This window comes from Sinohyriopsis cumingii, unplaced genomic scaffold, assembly GCF_028554795.1.
Source record: "Sinohyriopsis cumingii isolate HCF-2022 unplaced genomic scaffold, ASM2855479v2 utg000426l, whole genome shotgun sequence".
Taxonomy (NCBI): Eukaryota; Metazoa; Mollusca; class Bivalvia; order Unionida; family Unionidae; genus Sinohyriopsis; species Sinohyriopsis cumingii.
This window is the reverse complement of record NW_028315897.1, coordinates 7,366,057-7,385,634: the sequence shown is the minus strand read 5'-3', so window position 1 is coordinate 7,385,634 and position 19,578 is coordinate 7,366,057. Positions and strand designations below refer to the sequence as shown.

The window sequence follows — 19,578 nt, the reverse complement described above, 5'->3', positions numbered from 1 at the left end:
AAGATGTGCCTATTATTATGTGACATTATCCCCCCAGCTGTCCGTCCTGTTTCATTAGTGACCGTCTGGCCCATTACTGTACAAGATTTGAGATGATAACTAGTTGCCCTTTTTCTAAATGTATAATGTGAGTAACATTATATGTTTTGTTTCACAATTCAAGGTCACATGAAGGAAAATACAATTTCAAAACTTATTCCCAAATGTGGAATAAAATTTTAGAAATACGGACAACACTTTCTTATCCTATTCAACAAAACATACTCAATGCGTAGCTTGAGTATAACATAGTCGTTACAATATTGATGTCACAACAAAGAAAAGCTGACTTTGTGAAATTAGTTGTTGTCCAGGCTATAATTGCTAAAACATTGAAATTAATACTACTTAAAGGTTTGTTATAAATGTCCATAATGTATAGCCATCCTGGTTTCAATTATGTTTCAAAACACAGCAGGCGAAGATCAAATTGGTATTGTATTGGGTTTCATACATATTAAATAGTGTCTAAAACATTCTACAGAACATCGTCAAATATGCACATTATCTCCCTTACCTTTCATGGCAACGTGTGTTATATATAAATTAGTGCTTAATTTCCCACTGAAAATATGTCGGATGTAGTCCGAATGTATCCGTTAGCTCTGCTAGTCCGCCAGTCAGCAAAAGGTGTTTGTTTTTACTAATCTTTCTAACATACGAAACATCGGCCATAGACAAAATTATTATTATAACCACTCCTCCTGAATGGATGGTCGTATGAACATAAGTTAGTCATAACGGTGCCATTTAGACATCGAATATGCATGTCACTGTGGCCAACCTGAAAATCTTGCTATCAATATTTATCCTGAATCAATGGTTATATCAGCAGGTAGAATGCACTGAAACACTTCTTTTGATGTTTAGCTGGTCGTAAATAAAAATAATGCCCATGCTGATAATAATATGTTTGCCACAGTGGCCATCTTGGCAAGTTTAATATAACTACTTATTCTGCATTTCTTTAAGTCCACATTCTGCTTTCACTAAAAGCTTTCGTACGATGTATTGTATATACGTACTAACTAGACATGTTGTCAATTGGATATGAAGTATGGTACAATTGCATCCATCTTGAAAATAGATGATTTACAATAACATTGAATGTGCTAATGTGCCAATAGTTTTGAATGTGTTTTTGTACCATAATGACACAATTACGTAAATCTTTGAATAAGTCGATTGTATTACTTATTGTACAAATCGGGTGGTCATCGTTGGAGTCATTTTCGCCACTCTCTTGAAGATATCATTGCCATCCATTTGATCCGAACCGACGTCTGTTCGGACTAACGTTCATCTCAAAATTACCAAAATGACGTAGATTATATTTGCTCTTCCGGTAATAACACCCTTCAAAAGTTGTCCTTAGAGTGTTGCCTTATCTTCAGTTGTTATCACCTACCATTACCGCGCGAGTGGTTTATAAAACCAGCGGAGTAATATCGCACAGTGGATAAATATTTCAATATATAATCCCTCACTACCACCAATGATCTCAGTATCATATTGTTTAGGATCTATCGTGACATTAAATATCTTTTTGCCCACGAATACGGTCAGCAGAGCCTGCACCATTTTCGACAGTGGGAGAAAATATAACAATCATTTTAGTACATAAGCTAAAGTCTCTTCACTTCGATTTCTGTGTTTTTGCTTGCTTCATTTTATTTTAGTTTACTCGACCCGTTATTGCATATTGGGATAGTACTTATTTGGTTTTCGCGGCATTGGACAGTTATCGCTGAAAATTGACGTTGACGTAGCTCCCGCGCTGTAATCGTTAAAATTAATTTTAGTACAACAACAACTAACGCAATTTTAAACGTGGGCCCAACTTTAATAGCAAGATCACGTGACAGGTATCTCAACGTGGGTCGTATTACTTTATTACAACAAAGCCACATGATTTTCATGTATTGCATTATCAAACGAATTTTAATCTTTACAGTTAAACGTAACCACGAATGATGTTTGTTCTTGCAAATATTTATATAATTACCCAAACATTGATTTTAGCGTGTCTTGACGTAAATGCCAGCAAGGAGAATACATTACGATGGACACAAATATATTTATTATTATGAATATTAGTATTTCTGTGGGATCCTATCTAGCCGACTTTAAACTTTGTTATAACAGTGGCAAAATTGAATTGATTAGTATCTATATCACGCATCAGAGGATCTCCAGCGTGTCTTTAGCGATTAGTTTGCCAGTGGTGCACATAATACATATTTATATATTCGTCCTTGAAAATATTACACGCAATTTCACTTTCACCGAAACACCGGCAACCAATCACCATGGAGCAAGTTGCTGTAGCGACTGAACATTATACTTTTGGCTTGTTTATTTTTTTTTTTATGATGCGATTCATTAGAGCAGTGGGGAACCGTATGCACACCAAGCCCGGTCTCCGCTAGTAGATGAGTGATCCTAACGTCTGGATATTCTACACGGATTCAAACGTATTGTGACATTTTTTACATCTCGTATACGCTTACGTGAAAGTCTTGTGTTAAGCGCACACATGCCGAATATAGCATCAGCTCCACGTTTAGTAGAAGACGCCACACCTAAGTGGTAATATTCAGAGAGTACCCCGGAGTGGACATTGTTATGGACACTGATTCAGATATGCAGCGTCTACTCGATCCAACAAGAGCCGTAGTAGATTTTCAAGGGAATGAATGGAAACAAAAGTTGTTCAGTACATTTCGATTAAATAGTTTACTTTCTTTTGCATCTGCATGCTTATAATATATGTATTACAAATACTGCATGGTTATAGAAATAAAGGCTCTTATATAGAATTAAATCAATTAATGATAATCTAATTTAATCGCGACACTGAACCTCAAAATCTGAGAAATTCTGTAAATTCGGTACATATACCAACGGGAATGTATCTTTTATACTCAGATTGTGGAACAGTTGTAGATAGCTATCATGCAAAACAGAAAACCACAGTTGCTGTCTGGCAAAACGGTAAGGAAGATCGGCCGTCGTAGAAGAGTTTTCTAACTCATTTCCTGAGTAATATGACACGACGACAAAGCACAAACACCCATTCACATCATTAATCTTAAATAATGTCCTATCTGATTCCGTGAATATACCAGGGTTTGTTGGCGACACTATTACAGATTATGCTGAGTTTCCGTCGATGAGTTTGGCTGTTTATCTGTTAGAGGTATCGCGGATACGTTTATGTTAAGGGAACTACAACTAATATATATTTTATCGGCGAACCTGCGAAGTGAAATACCGTGGAGTCAATTCACAAGGATTGGTGCCTATATTACCACATATGAAATGGTCGATCTTAAAAAGAGTGGATTGAGTGTTGAGGAAATGCAAGTGGAACGAGATTGTATTGGTACCAGTATAGAAGAACTTACAAACATCAATGCCATTTTTCGAGTAGAAATAATTCCATTATATGATATATTAGCAGAAAGATATGCCATGGATTACAAGCCTCCGTGTGACCGTATCGCGATTATATTTCGTTCCCGAGACCAAATATCTCAGAGGGAATAACGGTAGTCAGTTTTATCTTGACTGTAATAGGTATTCTGCCCGTGATACTATTGCCTAAAATGGCATCAGCCACAAAACGAACCAAAACGTGACCAGCAGTACCTGCCTCGGCCTAGGCACCAACGATTTAATCCCAGGCTCCTTTACCACCTGCACCTGCAGCATCAGGAACTGCAAGGTAACTGTCTGCGTAGGAAAACGTTAAATCATTGTGCACAATCTCTTATTATGGTTGCCCTGAGAGTTCGTCCAGGTATAATGGAAGCTATGGTGTCAACTTTGTTACAATGGCCGGTGCAGTTTTTGGAATAGTCGCGGGTAATGTAGTGGTGGCGTTAATCATATCGACCGAGCCAGGAAAAACTACATTGAAATTATACCGAGATAAACCACAATGACGACCTACAATCGGCGAAATTATAAATGTGGTTACTGCAACAATGACGATGGTAATATATATTAGCCCGGCCATATCTGTATCATAACTAAACCGTGACGCCCTTGACGGCGACGACTGTGGCATTGGTGAGCACGACTGTCTTCGTAGCTCGACCGGTGCCGATAATGCTTGATGAGCAATCGTTTTCGACGCCGGTTTAGGGGACGCAGATGCATTCTTCACAATGGTATTTGTGTAGATTAAATAGCACCACGTGAGAATCAAGGGTAGTTTTTTTCCTATGTAAAAATATAGTTACATGTGAAGCTGTTACACAACACATTTGAAGTTTTGCTGTCGAATTTCAAGGAATGATGCGAATTTGTTGATGAAATTGATGTTTGCCGGTAGTTCAATATATTGTAGTCTCGATCGGGAGATTATGTCTGTGAAAGTCACACCCGCGATTAATATTCCTGACGAGATCATAAGGTCTATGGTGGTGTACGCATTAACATGTAGAATTAATTGTACACAATTTTCATAACTGTGTCCACTCGTGCGACCGCGAAAACATCACTTCATTTCCGGATCATTTGGCTATTGCGAGATGAAATCAAAGAATAGGTACTCGTTGACCAACATGGACGCTCATGACTACTTCCCTGATTACGTCCGCGTCGCATTTTCATGTCTGTCTCAGGTTTTGCTCTCTCTCTCTCTCTCTCTCTTTCTACATATATATATATATATATATATATATATATATATATATATATATATATATATATATATATATATATATATATATATATATATTACATTCTATTGATAAACAGATCATTGATAATTTTTGCTTAATTCACTTCTGTGTGATCCCGTGCACTTATCTGGCAATTTACTTTCATTTCGTTGTGAATTCTCATCAGTGTATAACAAACATTAGATGGTAGCATTGTGGTTGCCATCTGCGATCGTGTTGATGTTGAATGCGCCTGTGAACCTACACGCCTTATAGTCGTGCATCAAAACACAGCATGAAATTAATAACGACATAAGCCTCGACAACAGATTAGGATAATACCCAGTTTCGGCCATGTCGTTGCCCGCAATCACCCTCTCGCTTGTATTAAATGATTTATATAATTTTCTTCAGCTACACATTGGCCACATCGTCTGTCGTGACATTTGTCCCTGTCCACTGTCATCATATTTCTATTTATGATGAATCTCACACAGGTATGACAACATGTTTCATTTGGCTTTTGAACGGTGTGACATCGAGGGATTCTAGTGAATTATATTTAACAATCGAAATTGTGTTGGCCACTTTAAAAATTTTTTTGAGGGGATCCGCTTATGTAGTTATTTTGTTGAATATACCCCTGGGTCTCTTTCTAGTATCAAACGGGCACTGTTCCGATCGTGGGTGTGATTTTTACGGCGGGTTGTTTGAACAAAGAGTAAACGACATAATCCTCAACAATAAGTTAGGATAATACCCAGTTTCGGCGATGTCATTTCCCGTAATCATCCTCGCGCTGGTATTTGTTGAATTATATCTTTTATCTGATCTACGAGAGTTCGTCTATCGACGTGTACTTTTCAACTGATATGTTCTTGCTATTTGACTGAAAATAAAACAGCCTCCTAGAGGTAAATGATTTTAGTGGCGTAATAAATTATCAAGCGCGATAACGATTCTCAATCGATATTGGGAAAGTAGGAAGCGATTTCTCCTAGGGCCATTTCATACATTCGTGCGATGAATGCACATTCCTAACTGGCGATAAGGTTTGTCATCGCACCGTTGGCTTCAGCAGTTAGATGTCGAGTAATATTATGTCGAGTCATGATTGTATGGACACGTTTCTGAAGTAGGATCCGATTTGGATTTTTGCAGTGGCAGTTTCCCATTGTCTGCCAACGTTGGTATATTTTTTCTGCAGCCACGCATTGATCGCATCATGTATTGTGACATTCTCCCTGTCGACAGTCATCATATGTCTGTTTATGATAAATCGTATACGGGTGTGATAACATGTTTCACCTGTGTTGAACGGCGTGACCTCGGGGGATCCCAGTGAATTATATTTACCAATCCAAACTGTTTTTGGCCACTATAAAAAAATTATTTGAGGGGATTCGCTTATGTAGTAATTTTGTTGAATAGACACTTGGGCCTCATTCGAGTAACAAACGGGCACTACTCCGATCGTTGGAGTGACTATTTCCGCCGGTTGTTGGAACATATATACACATAAAAGGCAGGTACAACTACGCGTGTTACATTTCAAAGTGGTTACTAAAGACCATACTTAGACTATAACAGCGACTGCCCCGCGTAGATACAACTATGTGGTTTATAAAGACCATAATGCGAATATGACATTGACTGTCCCTCGTAGATACACCTATGTATGGCACATTTCAACGTGGTTTATAAGACCATCATACGAATATGATATTGACAGCCTCCTCGGGTTTACTACTGCGTTCGGATTGCTGGTGAATTTGCATGGGTTGAACGAAACTATATTTATCTCTTAGGAATATATATATATATATATATATATATATATATATATATATATATATATATATATATATATATATATATATATATATATATATATATACACACACACACATATATATATATATATTTTAGAAGTATGGACCATTCATTTCGATAAGTTTTATATCATTTATTGCTGATTCTGCGAAGCTTATCCCTATTAAAATATTAAGGTACGCATTACCTGCTTTGATCTTTTGCAATGAGGCACCTTATTTTTAGCTGAGAAATCATCTAGCAAAAGTGTTCTTACTCTGAGGGTAGAGTGCTGCTTTATTGTACGGCTGAATTCTACTAATCTAGCAGTCTGTTGCTTGCATATAACGTGTTAACTAAATTAATGATTGAGTTTTACGGTCAAACAATGTTACATGTTTTCCAACTCACTATCCACCTTCATTACTTCTACGCAATGCAACATTTGCTGTTTCTTATATCCCTGAACCTACATGCTGTCAAACTAATTATTATCATATATACATCTAAATTAGATTCAAATTATATAATGTCCTCCTCTATGATATTTCAGATTAATTTCAGTTATATATATACTGCGACTTCTACAATCTGTATGATATGGAATGGATACACGCATTTATTGTATGCTCATTTCTTTCTCCGTTAACTTTACATCGTCAGAATCGTTCAGTATTGTACGATATTGCACACCTTCATATTCCACTCACTTTCAGGACACAAGTGCCCAATAGTGCATTAGTCCTGTAGCCATCACTGAGTTTTCTTGATAGACCTATGAATGGTAATATAATGCACCCGTAAACAGTGCGTATAGTTTATATGTGTCAAAATGTTACATTAGCGAATATAACGTTATGTAGGAAGGTGATGTATACAAAAAATATCAATGTTTCTTTTCAATATTTGAGCCTCAGTCTCAAAATGAAGGGTGTAAATATGAAATTTGTGACCATAAGTACTCTATATATGGCAAACTGTGTGAACTATATGTATTTGCAGCACGTATGTTAACCAATTTGCAACATTATTCAGCCTAGCAGCATAATAACATCAGCGCACCCACTTCAACCCCCATCCACGATCCCAAAACAGGTCATGTGAATACCTTTCATATCTGCAAATCTGTTTAACATTCCTGAAAGAAATGTAACATTGCCATAATACTTTCACCAGAAGACTTCTTATGATACGTAATTGGTAACCAGAAAATTGCGAAACTATGATGTCCAATATGGCCACAACAACGGCCAACGTGAAATCATTGTTATCACAAATCCCCCTGAATTGATTGGCGTATGTAACGTATAGTGGGTTCTAACAATGCCATTCAGACATTGAATATACCTGCCACGGTGTCGAACTTGAAAAATGGTGTTATCACTATCTCTTCTAAATGCATACTCAAATCAAGAGTTGGACACTCACTGAAATAATTGCTGTGATGTTTCTTTGGTCGAAAATACAAGTGACACCCACGCTTCTTCTAATATGCTGATCATGATGGCCATCTTGAAAAGCTTAACATAGCTGCCTTTACATGGCTGGTCATGTCGGCATTTTGCTTTCGCCAATATACTTTGTATGGTATCTGTACGTACGGTATGAATCAGATATCAAACATGGCTACAGTGACATCCATCTTGTAAATCTTATCAATGCTCCTGTTGCAAATCTAGATCTTAAAATAAGTAACAAGACATGAAGTCAACAATTTAAGGAAGATACAACAAAAGTCTTGAATGTGTCAATTTACCAATCGTCTTTAATGTGATTTACTACCAATATTATTGATTGTGCAGATGTGCCAGTATTTGTAATCTGTTTTTGTACTAGGATGACACACTCTAGTATGTCTTTGAATGTGTTCTCAATAATTCCAAAGTAGTGTTTAGTCCAAAATGTAAATGAATACTTTTTAGTTCCAATGAATAAATCAAATTAATTCACTTTTCATACATTATATGAGAACAACTGAAAATGACTCCACAGCTTGGTCTGTAGAGTCATTTGTAGTTTTCACTTTTGTAAAGAGTCTTCATTTCACAGATGATGAATTATTTCTATGATTATTTGGTCATAAATGAAAGTGATACTCACGCTGCTTCTAATAGAATTACCACAATGGCCATTTTGAAAAGCTTGACATGACTTCTTCTTCTACATGGCTGGTCATGACGAAATTGTGCTTTCACCAAAAGACTTCTTATGATGTCTGTACGTACTAACTAACAATGGTATCAGTCAAAGCGTGGCCAGAATGGCACACATCTTGAAATTTTGTCATTTCTGCTGTTACAAATCTAGGTATTACAATGTATAACATAGACAAGTGAAACCAACAATTTCAGGAAAATACAACAAAGGACTCATTTCACGAGTATATACAAAATAAAATTCAAACGATACTGTATTGTGACTAAAATTCAAAATAATCCTAATGTCCATTCACATGTCCAAATGTACAGAACATTCACCAATTCGCAGACAATGCCTAACATGTCTTAAAAGCACCAGTCAGCATCTCTTACTTACAACCACTGATTAGAATGTCTTACAAACACTGGTTGGCATGTCTTACTTACAAACACTGGTATCATGTCTTACAAGAACTGGTTACCATGTCTTACTACTTACAAACGCGTGTTAGCATCTCTAACATACAATCATTGAGTATCATGTCCTACTTACAAGCACTGGTTAGCATGTCTTACTTACAAACACTGGTTACCATGTCTTACTTGCAAGCACTGGTAGAATGTCTTACTTACAAGAACTGGCAAGCATGTCTTACTACTTACAAAACGCGTGTTAGCATCTCTAACGTACAATCATTGATTAGCATGTCATACTTACAAACACTGGCTAGCATCTCTTACTTACAAGATATGATTAGCATGTCTTACTTAACAAACACTGGTTAGCATCTCTAACATATAAACACTGATTAGCATGTCTTACTTACAAACACTGATTAGCACGTCTTACTTACAAACAATGTTTAGCATATTTTATTTACAAACACTGAATATTATGTTTTACTTACAAATACTGGTTGGCATGTCTTACCTATAAGCATTGATTAGTATGTTTTTCTTACAAGCACTGGTTAGCATGTATTACTTACCAGCAGCGGTTAGGATGTCTTACCATACTTACAATCAGTTGTTACCATGTCTTACTTAAATGAACTGGTTAGGATGTCTTACTTTAACAAACACTAGTTAGCATGTCTTACTTACAAGCAATGGTTAGCATATATTTCTTAAAAGCATGGTCAGTTAGAATGAATTAAATCAGTATGCCGCTTTGGTTAATATATCTGATTTACAACCAGTAAGATTCGGTGGTTAGCAGGTCTGACTTACAACCATTACATGGCAGTGTTTAACATGTCCGATTTACAATGAGTGGGTTGTAGTAGTTATCATATCTGACTTACAATGAGTGGGTTGCAGTGGTTACCGTGTCAGACATTGGATTTGGATTTTTCAAACTTAGCTTTACAATTGTTTCAGTCATATCGGTACTCTATCAGCAGTGTGGCAGTTTACAGGGATGTCTAGCACTCGGGCATCATGCCACACACATGTAGCATGATGTCCCACCCTGTCACATTATCTTGACACCAGGCCAACCAGTCCTAACACTAACCTCTTAATGTTGAGCGATAAGCGAGGCACCTGGCACCTGTTAATACCATTTTTATAACTCTTTGGTATGACTCGGCCGGGGATCAAACCCTCCCGCATCCGAGGTGGACGCTCTAACCGTTTGAAGGCGAAAAGAATGAAATAACAATGGACAAACTGTAACAAAAATATACTTGATACTGAGATGTCTGATATATTTTTTCTAGTAATAATCAGCAGCAGACGGTACTTTTTCATAAACAGTTTGGAGTATTCTATTGCGGAAAACTTTGCATCTCCTTAATTTGTATCTCTTCAGTCTAACGAAAAGACGGAAAATCTGAAATTCAGAGATTTAAATACAAAAAACCCTATTATAGATTAGTTAAAGTCACCATTATTCTTGAATACTCTTTCAGTTCATGACGTACAGCGTATTTCCATTTGCGAATATGAACCTGCGTGTCTACTTTTGTTTTGAGCGCCAATAAGCTAAGGTTATTTCACCGTGTCAAATATCAGTGATCATATCCTTTCAGGAATAGAGAGCGAAAAATAAAAAATAAGTATTAATATATATGTTTTAGTAAATACGTACACATCATGAATGTTTGCATAAAGTTATTATGTCATTACTAAAAATATATTCGTAAAATATAACATATTCTACTACGAACCATTACGTTGTGAGTATATGTATCCTGCAAAACACATGCGTTCTTATTTAGGATCACATGTCATTATTGTAATGTATGTACCGTTTGAAGGCCATAGGAGATAAAGTAAAACAAAACACAAACTCATGTATTTGATGTCAGGCTTGTTTTCCTTTCTTGTGACCATGCATCAAATATTGCAGATGATGTTAGTCACCGAAAATCTGTATATAGTTGGAACTAAGTTGCAAAATATGCACTCTTAGCTAAACATTTAAAAGCATTTTATGGCGGAAGACTGTATGTTTGGTTCATTGCTATTTCTTCAAAATAAAGAAATGACAGAAAGTTGGAATTTGGGTGTTCAAGCAATGACTTGCATTTTATTTACATTTACGAATATGTGCATGCATGCATGTTCTCTGTTTTGGGAGGATATAAGTGACATTTATAGTACGGTTGCTAATGTCGCATTCATAATATTCTTTCAGGTCGAATAGGGAGAAGAAAGAAAGAGTAATTATTGATAACAAATTTCTTCATATTTCTCCAGAACACATACAAGAAAGCAATCATAAACCAATTAAAGAGTGAAAGACAAAGTTCAAAAACATTAACTGAATGATATGGTTGGACTCAAAATCATGAGACGTCCTTAACAATAAGCATGGTCGTAGATACATTCATGTTCAGATCTGAAGCATACTGCTTTAATACACATCAAGCAAAATTAATATGGTGACAATTGACCTAGCTATAAATGTCAACTTCCAAAATGTATATATTTGATAGCAGATATGGTACAACTTATGTAGTGCACTCCGCCAAACATCGTCCAGTGTTCATTCATACTCTATCCCTTATCCTATTTTTTATGGCAGAACTTGCCATAGCTGAAAGTGTACTTATTGACACATTGAGGAAAATCTGTTTGAGCTTCTTAAAATGTGTTAAATATATATGCTGATCTATCCGTTTGCTCATGGTTTTTGGATACTTTCCTAAATAACTGACGTGAATGTCCTGAAATTTTGCAAACACACATGTCCTTTGAGATAATTGATCCCTGATGAACATGGTACCTCAATGTCATCCATTATTGCCGTTGCAGTGGCAAACTTTTGTGATAGCTACTCCTGCTGATCATAAGGTCGTACGAAGTTGGATATTTTTCTTATTGATGTTGTTGATTATATTTTATTTATATTGCGTTCCTGACCTTTGTCTTGATGGTGATTACAAATTGTGAATGTATTTATGTCATGATTGCAACTAGTAAACAAGATGTTTATTCCAATTTGAGTTCAATAGCTAGTGGAATTTTACATCATTCAGTTTGGTTGTCGAGAGCAATCTATTGCTACATAGTGTGGTTACACACATTTTAAATGGAAGTTAAATTAAAACGATTTTAAATATTGATTCATGTCAGTCTTCGGGTATCAGAGGGTACTATTGTGTTAAGAATGTTTTAAAAAAACTATTATCTATTTAAATTATTAAATGGAAATACAAGGTACCCATTATCATTGTCGACTAAAACACTACCTTGATATTATTAAAATTATTCGATACCACTGTTCAACCAGAAAGTGCAGATTTGAAGATTCGTCATTGTATTTGCCATAGTAACCAGAAAGTTTCATGAGATGATTATAATTATTGAAAATGTTTGCTTGTTTGTGTCTGGACCTATACTTATTCACATTGTGCCAACGGAATTTGAAGTTACGTATTAACCTTGTAGCTCATTATTCCGTATCCCTTTCGGCTAAGGAAAAGACGGAAACGTTTAAATTTATGACAAACTGATTTTGTGGATACGTGTTTCAAATTAATCGCGGAAGTTTATGGTATTATATTTTGTTTCTAATACATGAATGGAATTTAAGTGCCATAGCTAACTTGTAGTTATATGTGTGTACATGTATATTCGATTTATTAATGTACATATGCTGTAACACTATACAATACAATATATTATACAATATATAGTTTAAAGATTGTACCACATGCTCTTAGCGAGACTATCATGCGTTTATACTTTGTGGTTATATTTTAATAACCACATTTTACCTAAACAACTAGATGCAATGCATGGCAGCAATCTGTGCAGCGCGTTGTTCGTTTATCAAATCATGATACAATAAGGAAAGAAAAGTTAAAATTCAGATTCTAAAATACGAGAAAATCCCGACAGTGTTTTTTCTTTTTTATTGCTTATTTATCTGTTCAGGTAATGCATTTGCAAATATGTGCACCCTCACCATGTCTAATATCACATTTATTTTATACTTTCAGGAAGAAAGAGCGAGAAAAGAACGAGTGAGTATTAATATCCGTGATTTAATCCAATAGGTACACACTTTTTACTTTTTCACTCTTTACACGTAACATATAATGACACTTTATCAGGTCACATTGGGCTATCTACTTTTAAAGGTTCATTACATTCATGGTTAAACTTCTACTCAACTATGCATCGCAAATAATACATGCTGAACTATGTATCGTACATAATAAATGCTGTGTCGTGTACACTGTTGTAACGTCTCTAGGTCCATGCTAATAACAAAATGCAATGTCTCCACTTATTTTTTATTTTGCATGGTCAATTTCAGACATAGCGAAGAAAACCTATCAGAGGGAGTACAAATGTATTCTTTGCCTCTGGTGGTCTATCCCATATTTCAAGTTTGTCATGGATACCTTTCCTAAAGAACTTAGACGAAACTTTGTAAACATATTTATAATTTGAGCTAATTGATCCCTGGTGAACATGGTGCTGTTTGGACATCCAACATGGCTGATGCAGTGGTAAACTATGTTGATCGCTTCTCCTGCTAAACATATGGTCATTTTAAACTACGGATTTTATTATCATGCTCTTATGTATATTTAACTCATATAGGTTCCTGATTTTGGCCCTGATTGTGATTAAGGTTTGCCATGATTATAACTAGTAAACAAGAAGCTTATTCCAAATTGAGTTCAAGACTTAGTGGAATTTTCTATCAGAAGTTTTGTTGTCCAGAACAATCTATCGCTGCAAAGCATCGGCATAAATATATAAACGGAGGTTACGTTAAAGCAATTTTAAATGCCTATTCATATATATGTTTGTGAATCAGAATTTACTACTGTGTTCATATAACATTCTAAACTAATTATTTATTTAAATTATTCAGTGCAAATAGAAGGTACTCATTGAAGGTTTCGACTAAAGAAACTAGCTAGGGACTACTGAGAAATAATTCAAAAAGCGCTTGGATTGTAATATTGTGGTGCATCAGGCCATTCATTACTTTTGGTACGTTAGGAATGTCAAGACTCTCGGAATATCATAACATTCAAGACTATTGAAGTTGGTTACGGAACATTCTGTATTTTATATTTGTCATAGAGCATTTAGTATTATTTGGGATTTAATTCATACTGATGTAAGTATCTCTTAAATGTTCACTACCTATTATAAAGTGTTTGTTGAACTTTTAATAATTGTTGCTTTTGCTTCCCTTCCAGTGTTCAATGGAAAAATAAGCTTCTTATAAGACTGATGAGAAATCCTTATCTTTTCCTAAATACACTTAGTTTTAAAGAAATGGCACGTCATTTAGGACTGCTGTAGGTTTGAAAACAAAAAATATAATAAAGTCAGTAGCTATTCCAAATGGTTTGAATTCAAAGATATCATAGTCACGGTTTTTCACTGAAAGCAGAGCACTATTTGGGTACCAAACCTCTATCTGATTTTATTTTGGATACGTATGGATCATTCATTTCGATAAGTTCTATATCATTTATTGCTGATTCTGCCAAGCGTATCCCCATTAAGATATTAAGGGACGCAAAAAATGTTCTGATCTTTTGCAATCAGGTACCTTATCTTTAGCTTATAAATCATCTTGCAAAAGTGTTCTTACTCCGAGTGTAGAGTGCTGCTTTATCCTGCTGCTGAATTTTACTAACCTATCAGTCTGTTGCTTGCATATAAAGTGTTAATTTAATTACTGATCGAGTTTTCTAATATGGTCAAACAATGTTACTTGTTTTCCAATTCACTATTCACCTTCATCACATCTACGCAATGCAACATTCGCTGATTCATATATCACTAAACCTACATATTGTCCTTGATATTATGACACACTCTAATTCTTCTCATAAATACATCTAAATAAGTTTCAGATTATATAATGTCCTCCTCTAAGTTTTCTCAAACATAATTTCAGTTCTATATACTGCGATTTCTACAGTCTATGTGATATGGAAGTGATACACACATTTATTATATGCTCGTTTTTTTAGGTTCACATTACATCGTCAGAATCGTTCAGTATTTTACGATATTGCACACCTTCATATTGCACTCACGTGCAGGACACGTGTGCCCAATAGTGTATTAGGAACTACTTTGTAAACAAATAATGTACACTTGTGTAGCAGACGCTTTACGTTTTGGTTGATTAAATTTGTTTCTGAATGAAATAAAGCAGATGTTTCGTGGATGGCCACTTACCAGCTACTTTGATACATTCCGCGTTACCTTTTTCATACAATGTTTTGGATTTTGGCGGTAGACGCCAGATTTCATAAATTGGTGGTTACCTTCAAAAAAACACGCAAATTACAAGGCATAATATGTCTCCTTTAGCTGTTAATAAGAATGGCAAAAACACTATAGTTTTACAGTTGTACATCCTTAATTTCCTCAAAATATACTTTCTTAGTTCTGCAAATCCGAATTCCATGAGCCATCTCATGGGTTCCCAAGCTTGATTACGCATTTCGAAGTGGTACTGTTATTTCGACTATATTCCAAGTGCAATTACATGCTCCTTACGGCACTCAAAATGAAATAAACATTATATTCCATAGCGTCTTTTTGATCATTGAGATTGAATGATTTCATATTTTCCCCACATTATGAATTCAAACATTCAATGGCAGAAAAGAAACACATTTGCAGATGACAACACGCTGCTCCGTCGAAGCTGAAATCTAATGTACTTCATGTAGAACTGGCACATAAATCCAGTCCATAATCACGAAATTTCGTAGAAGTGACAAATAGGACAAAATATATCTATTCCAGATCAAATGGAAACGTTGCAATCCACATTCATTCGCAATATGACTCCAAATTTCAATTTTAAGTAGACCAAAACGCCATTTTCTTTCGAAAGTTATGTCTAGCGCGCGATTATGTATTTAGTTTGGAATACGTCACACATTCAGTTAATTTGTTTCGTGTAGCGTATTTTTGTTCAGATAATTAAGCCTTAGGAAGAATAAACAAATGAGCATATAAGAAATATGTTATGGCATTTGTATGCGAAAATATAAACTCGTTTTTTCGGATGGATATACTGCACCACCAATGTCGTGCATTATTTCCATCCAAACAACTCGTTTCTATTTCCCCATTCATTAACCTATATATATATATATATATATATATATATATATATATATATATATATATATATATATATATATATATATATATATATATATACATATATATATATATATATATATATATATATATATATATATATATATATATATATATATAGAGAGAGAGAGAGAGAGAGAGAGAGAGAGAGAGAGAGACTCGTATAGGCACTTACATTTGTGGAGATACAGAGCGCCCAATATTGCGACACCACTATGCATATATGTATACATTCGTGTTTGGTTGATTTATGTGTTTAGAAAGTATATATATGGACTGTAATGCATACTCATTAAGAGACGTTCAGGTGCATACACGTTCATGATTTTATTAAAACAGTAGACTTAAGAAACACATTTATACAATGAAGTTGTTTTCCTTCGTTTAGCGTCTAAACGTTCAGGACAAATTACAAATTCCTGTGTTGTCTCGATCGAAAATAATGAGACCGTTTCTTCATACGTCTGATTAAATTTTCAAATGGCAATTACCATGCTGTTATGGACATGATAAGATATAGAAAGCAAAAAAAAAAAAAACAAAAAAAAAAACGGTTTAAGAAAAATATTCTTTGTTTTAATAGCAATATGTCGTACAGAAATACTAAGCATAATTTAAGATGGGTATTGAGTTTTTCATCCATGTTTTCTATTTTGTTATTCATGTTGACATATTTCATACGTTTGTACATCGGACTAAACTTGTATTTCATCATAATAGTGGTAAAATCAAACATGTGTAATAAGTTATAAAGAAGGGTGCACACTTTTTTTTATTATTCTGGTTAAATTGGCAGTGAAAAGTTCTGGTTTGCTTTTTATTTCCATTTGATTCTAATCGGAGTTCCTCTTTATAACACTGTTGAAATTTAGATGTAGAAAAAATTGCAATGGGATCCGTAGTGAAAAGAGCGGAGAAAGTGGGCTGACTGCCTACAGTGAACATAGAATCTACACTTCTCGCAAATTTTTACAATGTTGTCTGTTCATTATGCTCTCCTTCTACCATTCACCACTATTTTGTTTATAGAATCTATCATATTAGATAATTATCCAAATGAGATATCACGTGGTTACAATCACAGCAAATCTCAAAGGAAATTGAGAGCCGAAAAATCTATTGATAGCATGACTGTGTGATTTAGTCTAGAGCGCTTGTTTTTACCGATCACTACCATCTGACCTCTGTCCGAAATGTTCGAGTCTTGGCATTGGCCGATGTGGTTATATGAGAGAGCTGCCAGTAGGTTATCGTTGATTGCTGGCCCTCGTCTGTTGTTTTTTTTTCCGGATTCGTTCTCCACCAATGATAGTAGGTGCAATGTATTGCCTATCTTGTGCCAGGAAATTGCGTTAAACCCAAAACAACAACAATACATTATCAGTCACGCATTAGGCATCTTTGTGTGACAAACGTATAACATATGAGAACTTGGCAAGAAAAAAAAATGCATTTGTTACCATTATGATGCAGTCCGACACGCACGGAGATACGGGCAACAAGACAAAACTCTTTATTTCACTGTCCAGTGGAACATATAAACGTGATATCTAAGTGCATGCATTATATATGTTGATTATAGCAAAATTACTTCGCTCACAGGGCAAAAGATATTGCATGAATACTCCTACAAATCTTTATCATTGTAATAAATATCACCCTCCAAAATGGGAACTTCATAACGGTTACGTAACGGATGTTGAATGCTCTAATGTACTTTCTTGAATTTGAATTTAATTATCCTCATTTGCCATCAGTTATTTAAATGGTACTATGTACTATAATTGTCCACTCAGATATGAAGTCTCACGTAAAAGAGAATGAAATGAAGTTGTCACATATTTCGAATCTGATTCTGCTATTTTGTCTTTCAAGAATGTCCACACACACACATACAGAAACGGCATTTTATCTTTTCTCAGTGCAAGAATTAAATAATATTTACACATGTTGGTGTTTATGGAATGATTATTGAACAAGTAATAAATTATCATGAATTTGCAAAAAGAGGAAAGCAGAAACTAATGACATATACAGTTTTTGCAGAAATAAGAAGATGAACTATCGTTAAAAGGTTTATTCTATTCTGAACACTTCGTTCTCCCTGCCACTTTTCAGAGCACTCGCTACGAGGTTCTTAAATCTGTTCAGATTTAAATTCAGCGAAGTGCAAATTTAATATTATATATGCCGTTCGAGGGCTCAGTGAGTGAGAAAGAACAACAATAAATAAATAAGGAAACAAAACGCAAACAGTAGAAAGTGCAGATTTGGATGCCATTGCATTTGTTGTATTATGAAGCAGCCCACTCTGCCAATTATGAAGATGATACTCGTCACTGACAAATCAGTCTATTTCTTTGTTATGTTGTGTCTAAGTAACAAAATATGCAGGTTTAGTTAAACATTTAGAGCTATTGTATGTACTTTGTGGTTCGTTAATTTGTTTTATCTCATTAAAATAAGGACTGGACGGAATTGAAACATTCGTACTTTTAAATACGGGACAGTCCGCGTAGTGATTTATTTTAAATGAACGCTATTGTGGACTAATTTTTGAAGTAATGACCCGTATTTCATTTGCATTTTAATATCAAAATTATTATATTATTTCAGGAAGAAAGAGAGAAAAAAGAAAGAGTAAGTATTGAGACACCTGGTTTCACAAAATAAGACGAAATAATGCAATGCATACGACTATTATTTCTTTGCTAAGACTAGTGAATTTATTAAAACAAAAACAAACTATTTCTCGAATTTACCTCGTATTTAATCGAACATTGCTAATATTAATTATATGTTTTATGATCTGGAAAGATATAAAAGATGCATAAACGTTTCCTGTCATGTCATTATCAATATAGCTATACCATTTACAAACCATCCATTTTTCCTAGTGCATTTCACCTTTTTCAGTGTATAGTGCAATTATTTTGTTTGTTCAAAAAAAGTAAATTTTTACTTATTTGCAAAACTACAATGCTTTGCTAAATAAATACGTTAAGACGGACGCTGTTTTCGACCAAATGATCGAAAATGAAAATTGGTGATATTCTGATGTCCAATATCGCCGATACAGCGTATATCTTGAAAATCTCTCTATAGCTCAACAAAAAGACATATTGAAATGGTGGTTTCAAAAGAAGACGTTTTATTATGTCTAGTTGATTCTAAATGAAAGTTTTGACAATATGATGTCCATATTATGGCCATCACAACCTCCATGTTGAAAATCTTAGTATCGATACTCCTGAACGAAAAGTTATATTGACACGTGGTTTTCAATATAAAACGTCTTATGGTGTCTAGTT

At 34.8% G+C, this 19,578-nt stretch overlaps 1 protein-coding gene across 2 annotated transcripts in view; it reads left to right on the top strand.

Annotated features, from left to right (window-relative positions):
- Positions 1-19,578, top strand: part of LOC149774132 (E3 ubiquitin-protein ligase TRIM45-like) — a 60,165-nt gene that overhangs the window by 33,461 nt on the left and 7,126 nt on the right. The window contains exons 11-13 of one of the 2 annotated variants that reach the window (XR_016416961.1): positions 11,301-11,325; positions 13,111-13,134; positions 18,884-18,907. Coding sequence is in view for 1 of the 2 variants with exons in the window: in XM_089945713.1 (XP_089801839.1) it covers positions 13,111-13,134; positions 18,884-18,907 (48 nt within the window). In the remaining variant the exon portion in view is untranslated. The remainder of the gene's footprint in view (positions 1-11,300; positions 11,326-13,110; positions 13,135-18,883; positions 18,908-19,578) is intronic. The other variant, XM_089945713.1, reaches the window with a different exon arrangement.